Source organism: Coenobita brevimanus, chromosome 79 (assembly GCF_032717465.1).
Source record: "Coenobita brevimanus isolate Jiangsu-jjx chromosome 79, ASM3271746v2, whole genome shotgun sequence".
Lineage (NCBI taxonomy): Eukaryota > Metazoa > Arthropoda > Malacostraca > Decapoda > Coenobitidae > Coenobita > Coenobita brevimanus.
In genome coordinates this window covers 34,510,438-34,529,834 of record NC_137032.1, presented here as the reverse complement: position 1 = coordinate 34,529,834, position 19,397 = coordinate 34,510,438, and the positions used below count along the sequence as shown (strand labels likewise).

Genomic DNA, 19,397 nt, shown 5'->3' with positions numbered 1-19,397 from the left:
AGTATCAGTAATATAATAAATCAAACAACTGCACTTATGGGTAAAAAAAAATAAATATCTGGTCCTTAGCATTCCAAACATACTCGCCATGACTCCTGAATGACTCCCTTTATGGCCATTCGTCTGCCCTCCCCCCAATCCCAGTCTCTCTCTCTCTCTCTCTCTGTGACTCCCTCTACGTCCAGTGTCTGCACTCCCCCCAACCCCAGTCTTTCCTCTCTCTCTCTCTCTCTCTCTTTATCTATCTATCTATCTGTGACTCCCTCTACGTCCATGTGTCTGCCCTCCTTCCAACCCCAGTCTTTCCTCTCTCTTTCTCTCTCTATCTCTCTGTGACTCCCTCTACGTCCATGTGTCTGCCCTCTCCCTCTAGCTCAGCTCTCTCTCTCTCTCTCTCTCTCCACTCTTACCTTCCTCCTTCTAAATGGAATTCCTCTCTAACTTATCCTAGCTTAATATAACTTAATGCCCACTAACACAATCTAACCCAACTTATCCTACTCTTATCTAACCTATCTTAACCTATCCAGCACTCACCTTATACACTCTGCACGACCCGCCTTATGTCTCCCTTCTGTCCTACCCTATCAGTCTTGCCTTTCATTTTCTCCCCCTCTTTCCCTCCCAACTTAACACTCCCTCCCAATTTAACTTATATTACAAAACCGTTACTCCCAGTCCTTCATGCACGCAACAGGTCAACTCTGGAACTGTCTCCCTCTGTCTGTATTTCCTACTGCCTATGATCTCCAGTCTTTCAAACGCAGTGTGTCCAGGCATCTCGAAATGAACGGATCTTGAATTTGGCTCTCTGTTATATTGCTTTTGTTTTATCTTGGAGGGAACAATCTTGCGGGCTCCTGGCCTTTGGTTCCTTCTTTCTTACATAAAAAAAAAACACACACAAATATAATCTAGTTTACTATAAGCTAACCAGACTCAACCTCATCCTAACCTAACACTACCTAACCTAATCAAACCCAACCTATCTTCCTCCTAACCTAGCCCAGCCTAACCTAATGCAACACAGTCCTATCCTAGCAACACCCTGATCCCCACCTAACCCAGCCTCTTCCTAACCTTGCCTAACTAATCTAACATTCACGCCATGAATTTTGCCTCACTCGTTATGTCCACGCCTCTACTCTCCCCCTCCCATCCTCTCTCTCTCTCTCTTTTCCTTCCCTCCTTCCTTTCTCTCTGTCCTTCCCTCTCCCCTTCTGTGTGTGCCTCCCTTCCCATTCCTCTCTTTCTCCCCCCCTCTCCACCTTTCTCCCTCTCCATTTACCTCCCGTCCCTCCCCTTCTCCTCTCCTTCCCACCTCCTTCTCTCTTTCTCATGATGACGTATTCCTTCCTTCCCTCTCTCTCGCTCTTCCTCTCCTGTCTCCCCTCCTTCCCCCTCTACCTCTCCTCTCTTTTTCCCTTTCACTCCCTCCCCTTCCCTTCTCCATCTCCCCTTCTTTCTTCCCTCTCTCCTCCTCCCCTCTCACCACCAGTCCTCTTATCTCTCCACGTTCTCCCCTCTCCCTCCCCTTCCCCTCTCCTCCATCCCTCCCCCCTCCGACACACCCTTTCCCACTCCATCGATTCGGCCCCTCGTGACCAGCTCGCCACCTCACTCACTCCCCCCCCCTCTCATTCGCCCCTTCAAAACGAGTACACATGTCGCTACAGAGGGACGCCTTCACGTAGTGGCACCGATATGGCCAGGGGACTCCACTGCCCTGATATGCAAACGTCCCTCAACTCCCTCCCAATCCCCCGAAAGGAGGATGGTGGAGTGCAGGAGGAGGGGAACTTCAGCCTGCAGTCCACTGGGTTTACGTTTCAGATGAACATGGGACTGCTACTACTATTGCTACTACAACTACTACTACTACTACCACCACCACCACCACCACTACTACTACTACCACCATTAGTACTACTACCACTACTTCTACTACTACCACCACTACTTTTACTACTACTACTACTACTATACATGATCCCTAACCCCCTTCGGCTCAGTGTGGTCAGACTGAAGGAGCGATAGGACTAGTAACCAAGGAGACTCATGCCTAACCCATAACTACGGCTCCTCAAATTCCATGCAAACCACGAGAGAGAGAGAGAGAGAGAGAAACATCTATAACCTCTTCAGAACGTGCATACGTGGGGACAAACTCGGTAGTCTTCATTCTTACTATTATTATTATTATTATTATTATTATTATTATTTTCGGTGAAGGACTTGGAATATCAGTTTAGTAATGTTTTTTTCCTTGTTACTGCTGGGGATGGGTGGATGGATGGATAGATAGAAGACAGATAGATAGACATGGAGGGGTGGATACATGGATGGATGGATGGATGGGTGAGTGGATGGATGGATGGATAGAGAGATAGAAGACAGATAGACAGACATGGATGGATGGTGATGGATGGATGGTGATGGATGGATGGATGGACGGACGGACGGATGGAAGGATGGATGGACGACGGACGGACGGACGGATGGATGGATGGATGGGTGGGTGGATGGATGGATGGATGGATGGGTGGGTGGATGGACGGACGGACGGATGGATGGATGGATGGATGGATGGATGGATGGATGGATGGACGGATGGGTGGGTGGATGGATGGATGGATGGATGGACGGACGGACGGACGGATGAACGAATGGATGGATGAATACAGATAAACATACAGACAGACATAAAAGTATATAGTATAGCTTTCCACAGTAATGAAGCAATTTTCCTGTTAAGTAATAAAAGTACACTATTAAGCAACTAATACTATGTAATAAATCAATGGCATAGATTCTCTCTCTCTCTCTCCAAAAGGACACATTTATTCACATTTAAAATATCTAACGTAAAAACGATATCGTCTCTCTCTCTCTACAAAGACATTTATTCAAACTTATAATTTCTTACGTTACAACGATATAAAGTCTCTCTCTCTCTCTCCCACATTTAACCATACATGATAATCTCTATCATAAAAACAATAACAAACCCTCCAGCATAACGAAATAACAAGGAAATAACACAACACAATATTTTCTCAGCCTTTAATATCGCAAGAAGAGTATTAACAGAAGTCGAATGATCTTGCTAATGTCCCCTCCTTCCTTCTATATAAAAATTTTGGACTGTATATTAATTCAGGTATTTAATCCAATTCTAAAAATATTCCAAAACTTATGAAAAAAAATCAGACAATAAAAGTCGAAACCAAATTTTTGACTCGAGTAAGGAAGCTCGTTCAAAAAAAAAAAAATCGAATTAAAGAAGAATTTTGGCCAAGTTTATAATATGTCGATTTTTTTAATATATATGTGAAGAATTTTCAAGTTTATAATGTGTCTTTTTTTATTATAAGTGAAGAGAAGGGAAGGGAAAATCAATGCTGAGCTGGGTGGCCTGATTTTGAGCTCAATAGGTGACTTGGTAGAAATAATTGTTAACTGGTAAATTGTCTGAGATAAGTGGTATGGCTATGAGAAGACTGGGTCTCCATAGGTTGGGTTAGGTTAGGTCAAGTTAGTGTAGGTGAAGTCAGAGTCGGGATGGATTAGGTTTGGTTGGGTTAGGTCATCAAGGTAGGTTAGGTGAAGTGAGGTCATCAAGTTAGGTTAAGTTAGGTCGTCTCAAGTTGGGTTAGTTTAAGTTAGATTAAGGAGACTAGGTTAGGTTGGCTCAGGTTGGGTTAGGTTAAGTTAGGTAAGGTTAGGTTAGGTTAAGTTAGGTAGGGTTAGGTTAGGTAAGGTTAGGTTAGGTAAGGTTAGACTAGGCTAGGCTAGGGTGGGCTAGGTTATGGTAGGTTGTCAGGTTATGCAGGTTTAGGTTTGGCTTAAAAACTTAGAAGGTCAAGGCTATAGAGTTGCAATGAAGGGTCAGGAAGCTAATCAGGCAGGTGACTAGCTTGTATAGACAGACAGACATAGATGGATAGATAAACGCAGACAGATAGATATGGATATAGAGACAGATAGATGGATAGATAGATACATAGGTAGGTAGGCTGACTGGTTGGTTAATTGGTAGGTAGGTAGGTAGGTTGGCAGGTAAGTGGATAGACAGGTAAGTAGGTAGGTTGGTATAGATAAACAGATAGCCAGATAGAAGCAGATAAATTCAGTCAATTTCACAAAACCATTTCACCCCACACCCCTCTCTCTCCACGCCCACACCCACGCCCACCGCGGTTCGCCTACGCCCATGAGACCCCCCTGAGGGCCCTGGGGTGACCGGGGGCCCCCACACCAACACAGGCGTCTGGTGTGGGCCCGGTATACCTGTCACACACCACCTGCAGCATGTCGGTCTGGCACTCCGTCACTTGGTCCTCACTGAAGTACTAAAGTGAGAAAATAAAGGAATAAGTGAGTGAAATAATGGAAAAAGTGAGAGAAATAAAGGGCGAAAGGAATGAGTGAATTAAAGGAATAAAGGAATGAGTGTAATAAAGGAATGAGTGAAATAAATGAATAAAGGAATAACTGAGTGAAATAAAGGAATATTTGAGTGTAATAAAAGAATAAGTGAGCGAAATAAAGGAATAAGTAAGTGCAATAAAGGAATAAGTGAGTGAAATAAAGTGATAAGTGTTAACAAAGGGATAACTGAGTGAAACATGAAGTGATGTGAGAGTAAAGTAATAAAGTGATAAGTGAGGGTAAATAGTGAAGAAGTATATGTGAGGGTAAAGTAGTAAAAATAGTGATAAGTGAGAATAAAGTCATCAAGTAAAATAAAGTTATAAGTGAGAGTACAGTTAGAATAAAATAAAATGATAAGTAAGGATAGAGTAATAAAGAAAAATACTGTAAAGTGATGTGAGTAAAACAGTGATAAGTGAGTTAATAAAGTGATACCCGTAAGTGACGGTAAAGTCAAATAAAGTGATAAGTGAGGGCAGAGTAATAAAGTAAAATAAAGTGATAAGTGAGTTAATAAAGCAACGAGTTAGCTAATAAAGTGAAAAGTGGGAGTGAAACAGTGATAAGTGAATACAGTGATAAGTGAGATTGAAATAGTGATAAGTTAATAAAGTGTTAAAGTGTTAAATGATAATAAAATAAAGTGGTAAGTGGGTTAATAAAGTGACAGGTGAGTTAATAAAGTGATGAGTTAAAGTGATAAGTGAGTTAATAAAGTGATCAGTGAGTTAACGTGATAAGTGAGTTAATAAAGTGATAAGTGAGACTGAAATAAAGTTATGAGTTACTAAAGTTTTAAGTGAGTGAAATAGTGATAAGTGAGTTAATAAAGTGGTAAGTGAGACTGAAATAAAGTGATACGCGAGTTAATAAAGAATACGTGAGTGAAATGAGAAGTGATTTAATAAAGTGGTAAGTAGGAGTTAAATACAATGATAAGTGAGTTATTAAAGTGATGAGTGAGAATGAAATAAAGTGATAAGTTAATTAAGTAATAAGTGAGTGAAATAGTGATGAGTTACGTGATAAATGAGTAAACAAAGGCAAAAAGTTAATAAAGTGATAAAAAGGTTAACAAAGCAATAAGCGAGTTAGTAAAGTGATAAACGAGAGTAAAATAAAGTCGTAAGTGAAAGTAAAATAAAGTGGCAAGAGTTAATAAAGTGATAAGTGAGTTAATAAAGTGATAAGGGAGGTAATAAACAGATAAGTGAGTTATTAAAAAGATAAGTGAGGTAATAAACGGGTGAGTTAATAAAGTGATAAGTGAGGGTAAAATAAAGTTCTAAGTACTGATGTAAAGTAGAAAAATTATTAAAGGACCGCAAGACTACCAATGTTATGTACGGCATTTTAAAAAGTACAAATGTAATGCATCAGAAGTACTAAGGAAGGTGTACTGTAAGAAAAAATATAAGGCAAGTGAAAGTATTAATACCAGCAAAAGAAAGTATCATCAAGAGAAAGTATTAACATCAGCAAGAAAAAAATTATTATTAGCAAGAGAAAGTATTAACATCAGGAAGAGAAAGTATTACTATCAGCAAGAGAAAGTATTACTATCAGCAAGAGAAAGTATTACTATCAGCAAGAGAAAGTATTAATATCAGCAAGACAAAGTATTACTATCGGCAAGAGAAAGTATTACTATCGGCAAGAGAAAGTATTACTATCAGCAAGACAAAGTATTACTATCAGCAAGAGAAAGTATTAACATCAGCAAGAGAAAATATTATCAGCAAGAGAAAGTATTTAATATTATACAAGAGAGAGTATTAATATCAGCAAGAGAAAGTATTAATATCAATAGAAAGTATTAATATCAGCAAGAGAAAGTCTGAATATCAGCAAGAAAAAAATAATTATTAGCAAAAGAAGCGATTTATTCTTCACCTTCTACCTTAACATCCTCTGGTGTGTTACTAAAGAAAACTGTCAATACTAAAACGACATAGATATTTTTTCCCCTTTGTTTATAGGCGACTGTTAAGGTATAATAAGCAAAATAAATCGCTTAGCCAGAGGTTTTACGACGTCTCCCAAGCCAGTTATAATATCACAGAAAATGGGATCCGTTTATAAATACTTAAGGTCTTCATCCTTCGCCTCTCTCTCTCTCTCTCTCTCTCTCTCTCTCAGGTCCTGTAGGCCAACTCGGGTCATCTGATATGGTTAAATTACGTTGTCGAAACTTGATCTCATTTCTACTCTCGAGAGGTGGACAGAGAAGTGAAAATAAGTGACAAACGAAAATAATCAGCCTCCTGACATGGTTCCACTCTAGCAGGTTCACTTCTATGGATTTGGTTCGAGTTATAAGTGTGGTTCTAGCCCTATCAGGCAAACAGGATGAAATTACACCAGTCAATCACGGAGACAGCTAATCACAGACGATGACGAAAGACAGCCACACAGAATACACACACACACACACACACACACACACACACACACACACACACAATGTCCACGTAAGCAAAGATTATAAATTAAGTACATAAAACTACCTAACCTATCCACGTCGCTGACAATGATTCGAGGTGAGAGAGAGAGAGAGAGAGAGAGAGAGAGAGAGAGAGAGAGAACCATAACAAGTGCAGAAGACAACAAAACAATCACAGAACACAAAGACCACCCACAGAACAAGCACAAAACACACCGAAACAGGCAGGGAAGACCAAAAAAGGGGCGCAGAAGACCACAAAACGAGCAAAGACCACAAAACGAACAAAGACCACAAAACGAACAAAGACCACAAAAGAGGCGCAGAAGACCACAGAACAAGCGCAAAGACCACAAAAACTAGCGCAAAGACCACAAAAACTAGCGCAAAGACCACAAAAACAAGCGCAGAAAACTCGCCAAACTACCCACATCGTTGACAATGATCCAGGGCACGAAGTAGACAAGTGCAAAAGACAGCAAAACAAATACAAAACACCAGAACAAACACCGAAGACAACAAAACAAGCGCAGACGACCCCAAAACAGGCGCAGAAAACCACAAAACAAGCGCAGTAGACCACAAACTACCCACATCGTTGACAATGATCCAGGGCACGAAGTAGAGGCTGGGGTCAAGCTGCTCCTGCTGTAGCGCCACGTCATGCAGAAGCTCTTGGCCCTCCAGCGAGTTGACACATTCGTCTATAGGAGCCCAATCCTGACCCACGGCGGCTGCGCACTGAGAAGGGGTATTGGGAGTAGTGAGGGGATTATTGGGGCACTGAGGGGTGTTGAGTGGATAATGATAAGTATTCTGAGTAGATACTGAGGGGTACTGAGTAGATACTGAGGGGTATTGACAGTAGATACTGAGGGTTAATGACAGTAGATAGTGAGGGATATTTAGTAGATAACTATGGGGTATTGACTAGATATTGATGGGGACAGAGTAGATAATGCGGTGCTGAGAGTAGATACTGAGGGGTACTGGGTAGATATTGAGAGGTATTGAGTAGATACTGAGGGGTACTGAGAGTAGATACTGAGGGGTATTGGAGCACCGTGGGTATTGTGAGAGGCTACTGTTGGATGCTGGGAGAGGTACGGATTGGGGTACTGGGAGAGGTATTGATTGGGGGTACTGAGAGGGGAATTGACTGGGGTGCTGCGGTACTGATCAGGGTACTGACACATGAAAGTCTCTCTCTCTCTGTAACTCACGGTGGCTCCTGCGTTGGGCGGGTAGTCGGCGGAAAGCAAGCAGTTGACAAAATCCATCTCGATGTTGATATCGTTGAAGTGAGCTTTGGCGCAGGCGTGGATCATGTTCCCGTGGCACTCTCCCTCGCCGTGCTGACAGGTGAAACTCCAGCCCTCCCCGTCAGGTTCGTACTAGACAGGAGAGGGCTGTCAGTTGCTGTCTATTTCTCATCTATCTGTCTGTCTCTCATCTCTGCTTCTTACATATCTCTGCTTCTAACTGCTAAATTATTTCAGACACTCTACTGTACACTATTTTCTTCGTTTTCAGGTTCGCACTAGACAGGAGAGGGCTGTCAGTTGCTGTCTGTTTGTGGATCTGTTTTATCATCTCGCATCTCTTCTACTTATGGCTATCTAATTTCAATCTACACTTTCTTTCTTTTACCTCTCCTTCAGGTTCATAGGCTACTAGACTGAAGAGGGCTGTCAGTCGCTGTCTATCTGTCTTACCTGCTGTTTATCTGTCTATCGTTCTTTCCATCTCAAATCTCTGCATCTTACTGCTGTCTTCTTTCAGACAATCTACCCATTTTTTCTTTCTCCTCTCTCTCCTTCAGGATGGTACTAGACATGAGAAGGGCGTCAGAACCTGTTTGTCTGTCTACCAGTCTATCTATCAACTGCATCCATCTATCTATCTATCAATCAACTGCATCCATCTATCTATCAATCAACTTATCCATCTATCTATCTATCAATCAACTTATCCATCTATCTATCTATCAATCAATTTATCCATCTATCTATCTATCAATCAACTTATCCATCTATCAATCAACTTATCCATCCATCTATCTATCAATCAACTTATCCATCCCTCTATCTATCAATCAACTTATCCATCCCTCTATCTATCAATCAACTTATCCATCTATCTATCTATCAATCAACTTATCCATCTATCTATCTATCAATCAACTTATCCATCTATCTACCTATCAGAAGGACGCTGGGAAAGTCAGAACAATGCATGACAGTTTCTGGTGCAAAATATGATGAACGTTTGTCTTGAAAACAGGACACAAATGACAGGCGAACTTGTGGCAGGAAAAAGTAGGCGAAAGGACACACACTATGGCACAAATCTGATACGGCTGAGTGTGGCAGGAAAAGGTAGGAAAATACACAGAAATTATGAAGCACAGCCTGACAGAAGAAGGTGAGGCAGGGAAGGTGACAGAAAGGACAGATATGATGCTGTTGAATTTGAAAGGACTGGGTGAGATAGGAAGGACAGTACAGGAAAAAAAAAAAATGGTGCAAAACTTGGTAGGAAAAGGTGAGACAGGAACAATTAGGACAACAGTAAAGGTAAAAAATAAAGGTGCAAAACTTAGTAGGAAAAGGTGAGACAGGAAGGAACAATTGGGACAACAGTACAGGTAAAAATGAAGGTGCAAAACTTGGTAGGAAAAGGTGAGACAGGAACAATTAGGACAACAGTACAGGTAATAATACTGGTGCAAAACTTGGTAGGAAAAGGTGAGACAGGAAGGAACAATTGGGACGACAGTACAGGTAAAAAATAAAGGTGCAAAACTTGGTAGGAAAAGGTGAGACAGGAAGGAACAATTATGACGGAACAGCACAGGGAAAAGAAACGGTACAAAACTTCACTGGAAAAGGTTAGACAGAGATAAGTAGTTCAAAATGAAGAAGAACAGGTCAGCATGAGGTAGAACAACTCAGAATGGTACAGATTAAGTTGGAACAATGTACAACGGGGCAGGAAAAGCCATAATGGTAGAGGACAAAAGCAGACCAAGGCAGGGCAGGTCAGAGTGTGGTAAAGCTTGGAAGGGCAGGTTAGGGATGAGTGGTACGAAGTAAGTTAGGAGAGCGTATAACACGATAAAAAATAATGCTATAATAGTAAAGGAGAAATCAGACTAAGTGCAGGACAGGCGGGCTTAGCCTTTGGTTCCTTCTTCCCCACATTAAAAAAAAAAAAAAAAAAAAAAAAAAGAAGAAGAAGAAGAAGAAGAAGAAGAAGAAGATCCAAAACTTAGCATAAAAAAAAAAAATAAAAAAAAAAATGGGAAAGGATCAGGATAGTACAATATAGTAAAAAAAAAAAAAAAAAAATGTAGGAAAGAGCAAGAAAAAAGAGTGGTACAGGGCAAAGGGATAGGCTAAGGAAAGAAGACGTTTGATAGGGGGGGGGGGGGAAATGGGGTAGAAACGATGAGAATGGTTAAAAAAAAAAAAAAAAAAAAGTTCAGAGCAAGAAAAAGAGAGAATGGTACCAGGCAAAGGGACGGGTTAAGGAAAGAAGACTTATGATAGAGAGAGAGAGAAAAAAAAAACGGGGTAGGAAGGATTAGAATGGTATAATATAGTTGAAAAACAAACAAACAAACAATGCAGTACAGAGCAAGAAAAGAGAGAGTGGTGCAGGGCAAAGTCAGACAAGTACAGGACCAGTCAAAATAGCGCAGGACAAGTCGCACATTTTCAGGAACTAACCGACGCGTTGCCGAAGGGGAAGAGCTCAACGTCCATTATCTCACTGAGGAGGGTCCAAGTGGGGTAGAGTTGGTTCACGAAGTAGTCGATGCTGTAGGGGCAGAGGGTCTCGTAGAACAGGTGCACTTTGACCGGGGGCGCCTCCTGGGCCAGCGCCTTCGGAATGACGGGGAAGGAAAATAAAGGTCGGATCGTCATTTCAGTTTATATCCACGTTCCTGTACTCGAATTACTTAAACTTGGAGTAAAATTGCCATCTCCTTATCTTGAACGATGCGTCTGAGTCATAACACTACTTTATCACTAGTCATGAAGAAGTGCTATGGAAAGAACGCTGTGGGCATGTTCCTATACTCGATTAACTCTGAGTTGGCCTAAAACCGCCATCTCCTCACCTTTAGTACAGAGTTGTGGCACCAGCTTAACCCTACAATACTATGCTAGCCAAAAAGTGCTATAAAAAGAACGTAGAGCCATTGTATTGTCTTATTCTGCCACTGAGCTGCATGACATTGGCTGCAAAATGAACGAATATCAGGGCCCAGTTAAGGGGAAGTGTTGTGACCTAAATCTGTGGGAACGTTCCTAGTGATTCAAATCTGTGGGCACGTTCCTAGCTATTTAAATCTGTGGGCACGTTCCTAGTAATTCAAATCTGTGGGCACGTTCCTAGTGTTTCAAATCTGTGGGCACGTTCCTAGTGTTTCAAATCTGTGGGCACGTTCCTAGTAATTCAAATCCATGGGCACGTTCCTAGTAATTCAAATCTGTAGGCATGTTCCTAGCTATTTAAATCGGTGGGCACGTTCCAAGTAGGTCAAGGACGAGGTGATTAAATCTGGAGTGGAAGTACAAGGACACAGTAATATGGGGTCGGGATTCTTCTTCAAATTTCCCGCGTCATTTTCTCTGTCAGGGGAAGGAATACGGTCTACTGAGAAGTATTACAGAAGGCTAATGATCTGGTGTCCCCTTCTCTCTCTCTCTCTCTCTCTCTCTCTCTAGTCAATGGTTGCACTTAGGATATTCTCAGCCTTGATCATTCTCCCATCTAACCCAGCAAGTCACTGAAGCTTACTGTACAGCCACACTTTTACGTAATTCCTTACCAAAACAAGCCACCTTACGTAAAAGTGTCACAGAATTCATGATGTTTATTACTTTTGTCATAATTTCTTCATTACGGAATAAAACACACACACACAAACACAAACACACACACACACACACACACACACACACACATACACACGCACAAATCAGTCATCCCTTTCCACAAGATGATTTATCCTGTAATTCGTGTTCTCACTGACACTGGCGCATCTGATATTACAGAGAAAAATCACGTATAATTAAATTTTCAGTAATGATGGCGTTATTCAAGCCTATATCAAATCCCACTGGTCCGAAAAGTCTCCTCAAAACTGAATAGAAAACGAAAAGAGTCAGCATGCAATGAAAATTAATTATATTCACTTAAACGAGTTAAAAAGACGAAATGCAGAATCAACTTTCACTTAGCGAGCCAAAGGTTTACCACGCGTGAAAAGTTGGGCGCCCTAACAGTGAAAGAAAGGGATCAGAACAAGAAAGGTTGATCCCAGGGCTTGATAAGGGTAATCTTTTATCATCGCGCCCCGAAATGCCAATCCCACTTCACCTACGCCTACGCCTCAACTGCACCACCCACTCAAAGCTCGGGATACGCTTGGCTGAACACACACACACACACACAATATACCGTATATATATATATATATATATATATATATATATATATATATATATATATATATATATATATAGGTGGTGGCGACCATCATCCACTCACTTGATGTAGTGTTGCCCATTTCTTCCTTAGCCCTTATCATTCTTTTTCTGTGCCTGCCCTCCTTTCTTCCTATTTCTCCCATCTTTCCTGTCACTTTATTACTTTTCTTTCCTTTACAGGTGGCTATACATTGAGTGACAAGCCAGATGGTTTCCTGTAAGCCAAGAAACCATTTACAACGCTGGGTGGTAACCATATAACCAAACCATACGTGCTCCCTACATGTCAACAAGTGGGTTAGTGGAGGGTTAGTGCCCCTCCCCGTAAAACAAATAACTCAAAGTCAAATGGCCACCCCTTACGGGATTATGGCGTCTGGCTATATATATATATATTCCCTCCAGTACAATACCATTTTTTTTTTTTTTTTTTTTTTTTTTTTTTTTTTTGCCATATTCAGGTAAGCATAGTTTTAGTGGTGTAGGGATTAAGGCGAGCTTATCAGACAGCGGACTGATATGATTCCATAACTGACAGCACCACACGCCGCACCCAGAAAAGAAGAGAGCACATGCCTCCGCCAACGCCTATACCACACAACTCACACAACCACCAATATTTAATCTACTCTTCCTTGGTCCACATCCCAAATATGCACAAAATTTCATTGAAATCCATCCATACCCTTCCTATATATCTTATGGACAAATAAACAGGCAGACAAACGGGGGTTTATACATAACCAACACCAACTTCTATGGGCGGAGTAATTAATGAATAAAGTAATTAAAAGTAAATAATGACAATATTTATACTGTCATACCAACACTAACAACAGCAGCAACGCCAAAAACAAATAATAATAATAATAATAATAATAATAATAATAATAATAATAATGTCATCTGCTAGTCAGATTAAAGACAGTCTTTCACGCATAATTAACGAGCAAGGCAGCCTGTACAAAAGCCATACACACGCATCGAATACTCCCACAGAAATAACCAATCACACACACACACACACACACACACACACACACACACACACAATATCATAACGTTCTCACACATACACAGGGAGACACCAACACATTCGTACATTCATACACAATAATAAAAACTCTCTCTCTCTCTCTCTCTCTCTCTCTCACACACACACACAGCATAGGTTACCGAGGCTAGGCAGGCGAGGAGGATCAGGGCAGCACGCATGGTGGTAGTGTGGTGTGGAGTGGCAAGGGTAGCACACACAAGGGGGAATATATACAGCATAACCTTATCTCTCTCTCTCTCTCTCTCTCTCTCTCTCTCTCTCTCTCTCTCTCTCACACACACACACACACACACACACACACACACACACTTCCTTTCATTTCCCTTTCGTTAACATTATTTTCCTCTTTGTAATGAGTAAGATGTAACTTTTTTTACAATATGTGAAGTCCATAAGTAATAATAATAATAACAATAATAATAAAAATAATAATAATAATAATAATAAAAATAATAATAATAATAATAATAATAATAATAATAATAATAATGTAGCAATAAAGGCAAGAACACAAACTAATAAACAAAAAAATAATGAATAAAAATAAATACATAAAACCTGGGAAATATTTAAGCCTGAGGATGGAAAGCAAGAGACTAACGAGGAGAGTGTATGGGTGTGAGATGAAGGGAGGGGGAGGCCAAGGATGAGATGGAGGGATGAAGTGGAGAGGTATATGAGAGAGGGGTGTGTAAGCTGGGAGCAGGGGAGTGAAAATAATGGTGTTGGACAGGGCGACATGGAGGCGATCTGTTTGTAGCCACCCTTTACGGGATTAAGGCGTTTGGCAATAGACAGACAGACAGACAGAGATGAAGCGAGGATTCCGGTAGCTAAAATGGCAAGTGAATGAGTGTGCGGCCCATTCCACGAAACATGCTGGTAATAGGTCTTCATCTCCAAATCTCCTCTCATTCCGGATCCTACCTCACTCCATCCTTTGGTGGGGGAAAATGGTTCAGGAAAATGAAAGTAATTCTCTCTCTCTCTCTCTCTCTCTCCTTGAAGATGATGGTAGTGATGACTGTTTCTCTTGTAGCTATTGTCTGTTCTCTCTCTCTCTCTCTCTAACCTCATACACGCCCACACACCAATTCCCACACTCAAATTCCCTTCCCCCGATCTTCCCACCCACCCAAACTCTCACCGACCCCTGCCCCACCCTCACCTACATCCACACCCATACCCAACCCTACCCTACTTACACTCACACCCTCACCCATATCCACCCCCCCCCCTTCACACACACACAACCCTACTCTATCTACATACATATCTTTACCCACCCCACACCCACGCCCTCCAGGCCCAGCACACACACACACACACACACACACACACACACACACACACACCTGCCCTGACTTCCACGAGGGCACAAGATAGCTCCACAAACTTTATCATAACCTTCGTCACCCAAGTCGACCTTTGATTGACGAGCTCTATGCATTTACGAGTATCTATGTCTGTCTGTCTATCTATCAGACTATCTATCTGTCTGACTGTCTATCAAACTATCTATCTATCCTGTCTATGTATTTACCTAGCGGCGTATTGGCGAACGCTGCATCCAGTAAGGGGTGATCTGCATAATAAACAACCTCTGCTTCTAAGACATCAGTCCTCCTTCCCCCCAGCACACCCCCTAGTCCCTGCCCCTTCTTCTCCCCCCTCCCCCCCTCTTGCTTTGCCCAGTCGCCCACCCTCATCACTTATTTCTGTCACTCTCTCTCTCTCCATATGGCCAAACCACCTAAAAGACATAATCATGTGTGTGTATGTTTGTCCGATATATATATATATATATATATATATATATATATATATATATATATATATATACCGTATATGTATGTACGATATATATGTATGTATGTATGTACTGTATGTATGTACGGTATGTGTCTACGTAAGTGACTCACGATAAAAAGGTTATTATTTTTATCCTGTTCCTTCCTCTGCGTGGCCGTCACCCCACCTGCCTCTCCACCCAACATTCCCACACCACACACGTCCAACGTCCACCCCACCACCAGCTGTACACGTGGCAGCTTATTTTGGACGGGCCCTGTTAGTCAGTCACTCCCTAAGGATTTCCAGACGCGTTTCTCCACCCCCATAGCAACGCCCCACATTACAGCCCTCATGGTCCCGCATCTATCTGGTCATTCTGTGGCTGGTGGTGGAGAGGGACGCCTTCACGTGGTGGCACTGATATAACTGGGCGGCTCCACTATGCGGTTATACAAACGTTCCTCATTTTACTCCCTACCCCCCGAAAGGAAGATGGTGGACTGCAGGATGGCAACTTCAGCCTGCAGTCCACTGGGTACACGTTCACATAAGCCTGGGGTTACTACTATTACTATTACCACCACCACTACTACTACTACAGTACTATTGTATTTGTCTGACTATCACCCATAACTACCAATCCACCCACACACCCTGTCCCTTTTAGTCCCACTCAGCTAAAATCATCATCATCATAGCGACAATAATGGTGAGTATATTAAAGGCGATAATAATGAAAAAAAAAAAAAAAGTACGAAATATTTTCCTCTGTTCAATTACTTAACAGCTGAACCTACCATTTCCAACTACAAATTCTCTCTCTCTCTCTCTCTCTCTCTCTCTCTCTCTCTCTCTCTCTCTCTCTCTCAATGTCCTATGTTATTTCAGAAAGATGTGAGAGCGACTACGAGATGAAGGTATTTTGATGGAGGAGGGAAGGAAGAAATAAGGAAGAATGATACGACGGAGGGAACACAGTACTGCACGGAAGGTGAGAGAGAGAGAGAGAGAGAGAGAGAGAGAGAGAGAGAGAGAGAGAGCAGTAGTAGTAGTAGTAGCAGGGAGAGAGTAGTAGTAGTAGTAGTAGAGGAAATAGATAAACAGTGATAGGTAGATAGATAGCAACCCAAACATTTAATGAAAGAGAGAGAGAGAGAGTAGTAGTAGTAGTAGTAGAAGTAGTAGTATTAGTAGAAATAGATAGATAAAGACTGATAGGCAGATAGATAGCTACCCAAAGAAACATTCAATCTATCAATCTGTGTATGTATCAAGTCTATCTGTGTCTGTTTATATGTGTACCGTATCTAGGCAACGCACGTATGTCTGTTTATGTGTGTATCTAGACAACCCACACGTCTGTTTATATGTGTATCTAGGCAACGCACATATGTCTGTTTATGTGTCTATCTAGGCAACGCACACGTCTGTTTATATGTGTATCTAGGCAACGCACATATGTCTGTTTATGTGTGTATCTAGACAACGCACACGTCTGTTTATATGTGTATCTAGGCAACGCACACGTCTGTTTATATGTGTCAAGGCAACGCACATATGTCTGTATGTGTATCTAGACAACGCACATATGTCTGTTTATATGTGTATCTAGGCAACGCACAGATCTGTTTATGTGTCAAGGCAACGCACATATGTCTGTTTCACTGTCCGTCTCTCTCTCTCTCTCTCTCTCTCCCACTACCCACTTGGCGATTTTAAATTTTTCAGAGATTTTACGCACCTCACTTGCCGTAGCACTTCTTCGTGACTAGCAGCATATTCTAGTGGCACTTCTTTGTGACTAGCAGCATATTCTAGTGGCACTTCTTTGTGACTAGCAGCATATTCTAGTGGCACTTCTTCGTGACTAGCAGCATATTCTAGTGGCACTTCTTTGTGACTAGCAGCATATTCTAGTGGCACTTCTTTGTGACTAGCAGCATATACTATTTTGGCACTTCTTCGTGACTAGCAGCATATTCTAGTGGCACCACTTCGTAACTAGCAGCATAGACTATTCTAATGGCACTTCATCGTGACTAGCAGCATATTCTACTGGCACTTCTTCGTGACTAGCAGCATATTCTAGTGGCACTTCTTTGTGACTAGCAGCATATACTATTTTGGCACTTCTTCGTGACTAGCAGCATATTCTAGTGGCACTTCTTTGTGACTAGCAGCATATACTATTTTGGCACTTCTTCGTGACTAGCAGCATATTCTAGTGGCACTTCTTCGTGACTAGCGGCATATTCTAGCGGCACTTCTTCGTGACTAGCAGCATATTCTAGTGGCACTTCTTCGTGACTAGCAGCATATTCTAGTGGCACTTCTTTGTGACTAGCAGAATATACCATTGACGCTTCGTGACTAGCAGCACATTCTAGTGGCACTTCTTCGTGACTAGCAGCACAGTTTTTTCTCGTTATAAAATTAAGAGATGGACAGCGATAATTCTTGGCCAAGTGGAAGTGGAGGGCGTGTAGTTTCTTCCAATTTATTTCTTTTTTTATTTTTCTTATCTACTTCATTAATTTATTTTATTTTATTTACTTATTTTATGGCATATATTCTTTCATATTTCTTTTTGTTTTCATTTTATTGTTTTTATTTTGACATTCATTCCTCTTATTTATTTAATTAACCTTATTCATTTCTTTACTTATTAAATTCATGTTATTTTATCTACTTATTTACTTTAGTTATTTTATTTATCTACTTAATTTTACTTATTTACTTCATTCACTTATTGTATTTATTTATTTACCGGTAATTCATTTATTGACTTATTTATTTTATTTATTTATTTTTTATTTATTTATTTATCTACGTTATTTACTTAACTTTATTCATTACTGTATTTTTTTTTTTTTTTACTGTTATCAGGAAGGCGGTGGCTCCGGGGTGCTGATGCGAGTGCTGGTGGGGTTGTGTGTGGTCAGCAGCATGGCGCTAGTCCTTCAGCTCAACCTCACCAATCAGCACAACCTACTGCTCAGGTGGGGTAGTGCTGACGCAACCTCACATACACACACACACACTCAACCTCACATACAGTCAACCTGACATCCACACAGTCAGTCTCACATACATACTCAACCTCATACACAAGCAGTCAACCTCACATTCACACTCAACCTCACACAGGCCTACATACACTCAACCTCACACACACAGTCAACCACACATACACACATTCAACCTCTCTCTCACACACACACACTCAACCTCACATACATACACTCAACCTTACATCCACACACAACCTCACATCCACACACTCAACCTCACATACAGTCAACCCACACCCACACACTCAACCTCACACCCACACACTCAACCTCACATACACACACTCAACTTCACATACACACAGTCCACCTCACACACACACTCAACCTCACATACATACAGTACAGTCCACCTCACACACACAAAACCTCACATACACACACTCAACCTCACATACACACACACAACCTCACGTAAACAGTCAACCTCACACAAACACAACCTCACATACACACACTTAACCTCACACACACACACACACACACACACACACACACACACAGTCAATCTCACGTACACACAGTCCACCTCACATACACACAGCATGTTTTTTTTGTTTTTTAATATATACCGGATCTGCAACGGTTAAGGACTAAAAGCTGTTTAAATATGAACAGTGGTAATGGGAAAATAATATATCTACTTTCACGCCATTAACATCCCTCATGCTTTTCATTGCATTGCTTTTAATACGAATAGCCTAAAGAATAAAAAAAAAAAAATACAATACATACTGTCAAGTGTACCGTAACGCCTCGTCCTTGGCGATTTTGTCTTTTTGTAACAGAAGAGGAAAGAAAAAAACAAAACAAAATCCATAAACCTGATTACAGTGTCCTCCACTAAAAAAAAATCCGTAACAGGTGGACTTGAACTGCTGTAGGTTGAAGTTTGGTGGGAAATTAATTTGGTGAAGCGAGTTCTGGACATTACATCTCAATACCCTCTAATAAGAAAAGTAATTTACGGTATAGTAAATTCGTAAGGTGTAATGGAAAACACGTCGCTAAGGAAGAGGTGTTACGTCTCCCAAACCAGCTACATTACGATCCTATATTTTTTTTTAAGGAAGAAGGAACCAAAGGCCAGATGGTGA

General features: G+C 41.2%; 2 protein-coding genes across 2 annotated transcripts in view; one reads left to right on the top strand and one right to left on the bottom strand.

Moving 5' to 3' along the window:
* Positions 1-19,397, top strand: part of LOC145408950 (galactose-3-O-sulfotransferase 2-like) — a 36,040-nt gene that overhangs the window by 2,831 nt on the left and 13,812 nt on the right. Inside the window, exons 2-3 of the mRNA XM_080279530.1 lie at positions 16,118-16,220; positions 18,116-18,228. Coding sequence (XP_080135656.1) covers positions 16,185-16,220; positions 18,116-18,228 — 149 coding nt within the window. The 5' untranslated portion in view covers positions 16,118-16,184. The remainder of the gene's footprint in view (positions 1-16,117; positions 16,221-18,115; positions 18,229-19,397) is intronic.
* Positions 4,206-13,593, bottom strand: LOC145409102 (gamma-interferon-inducible lysosomal thiol reductase-like). Its single transcript, XM_080279645.1, has 5 exons — positions 13,555-13,593; positions 10,609-10,764; positions 8,101-8,271; positions 7,472-7,618; positions 4,206-4,352 (listed from the first exon to the last, which is right to left on the bottom strand). The coding sequence occupies exons 1-5, from the start codon at positions 13,591-13,593 to the stop codon at positions 4,206-4,208; spliced, it is 660 nt and encodes a 219-aa protein (XP_080135771.1).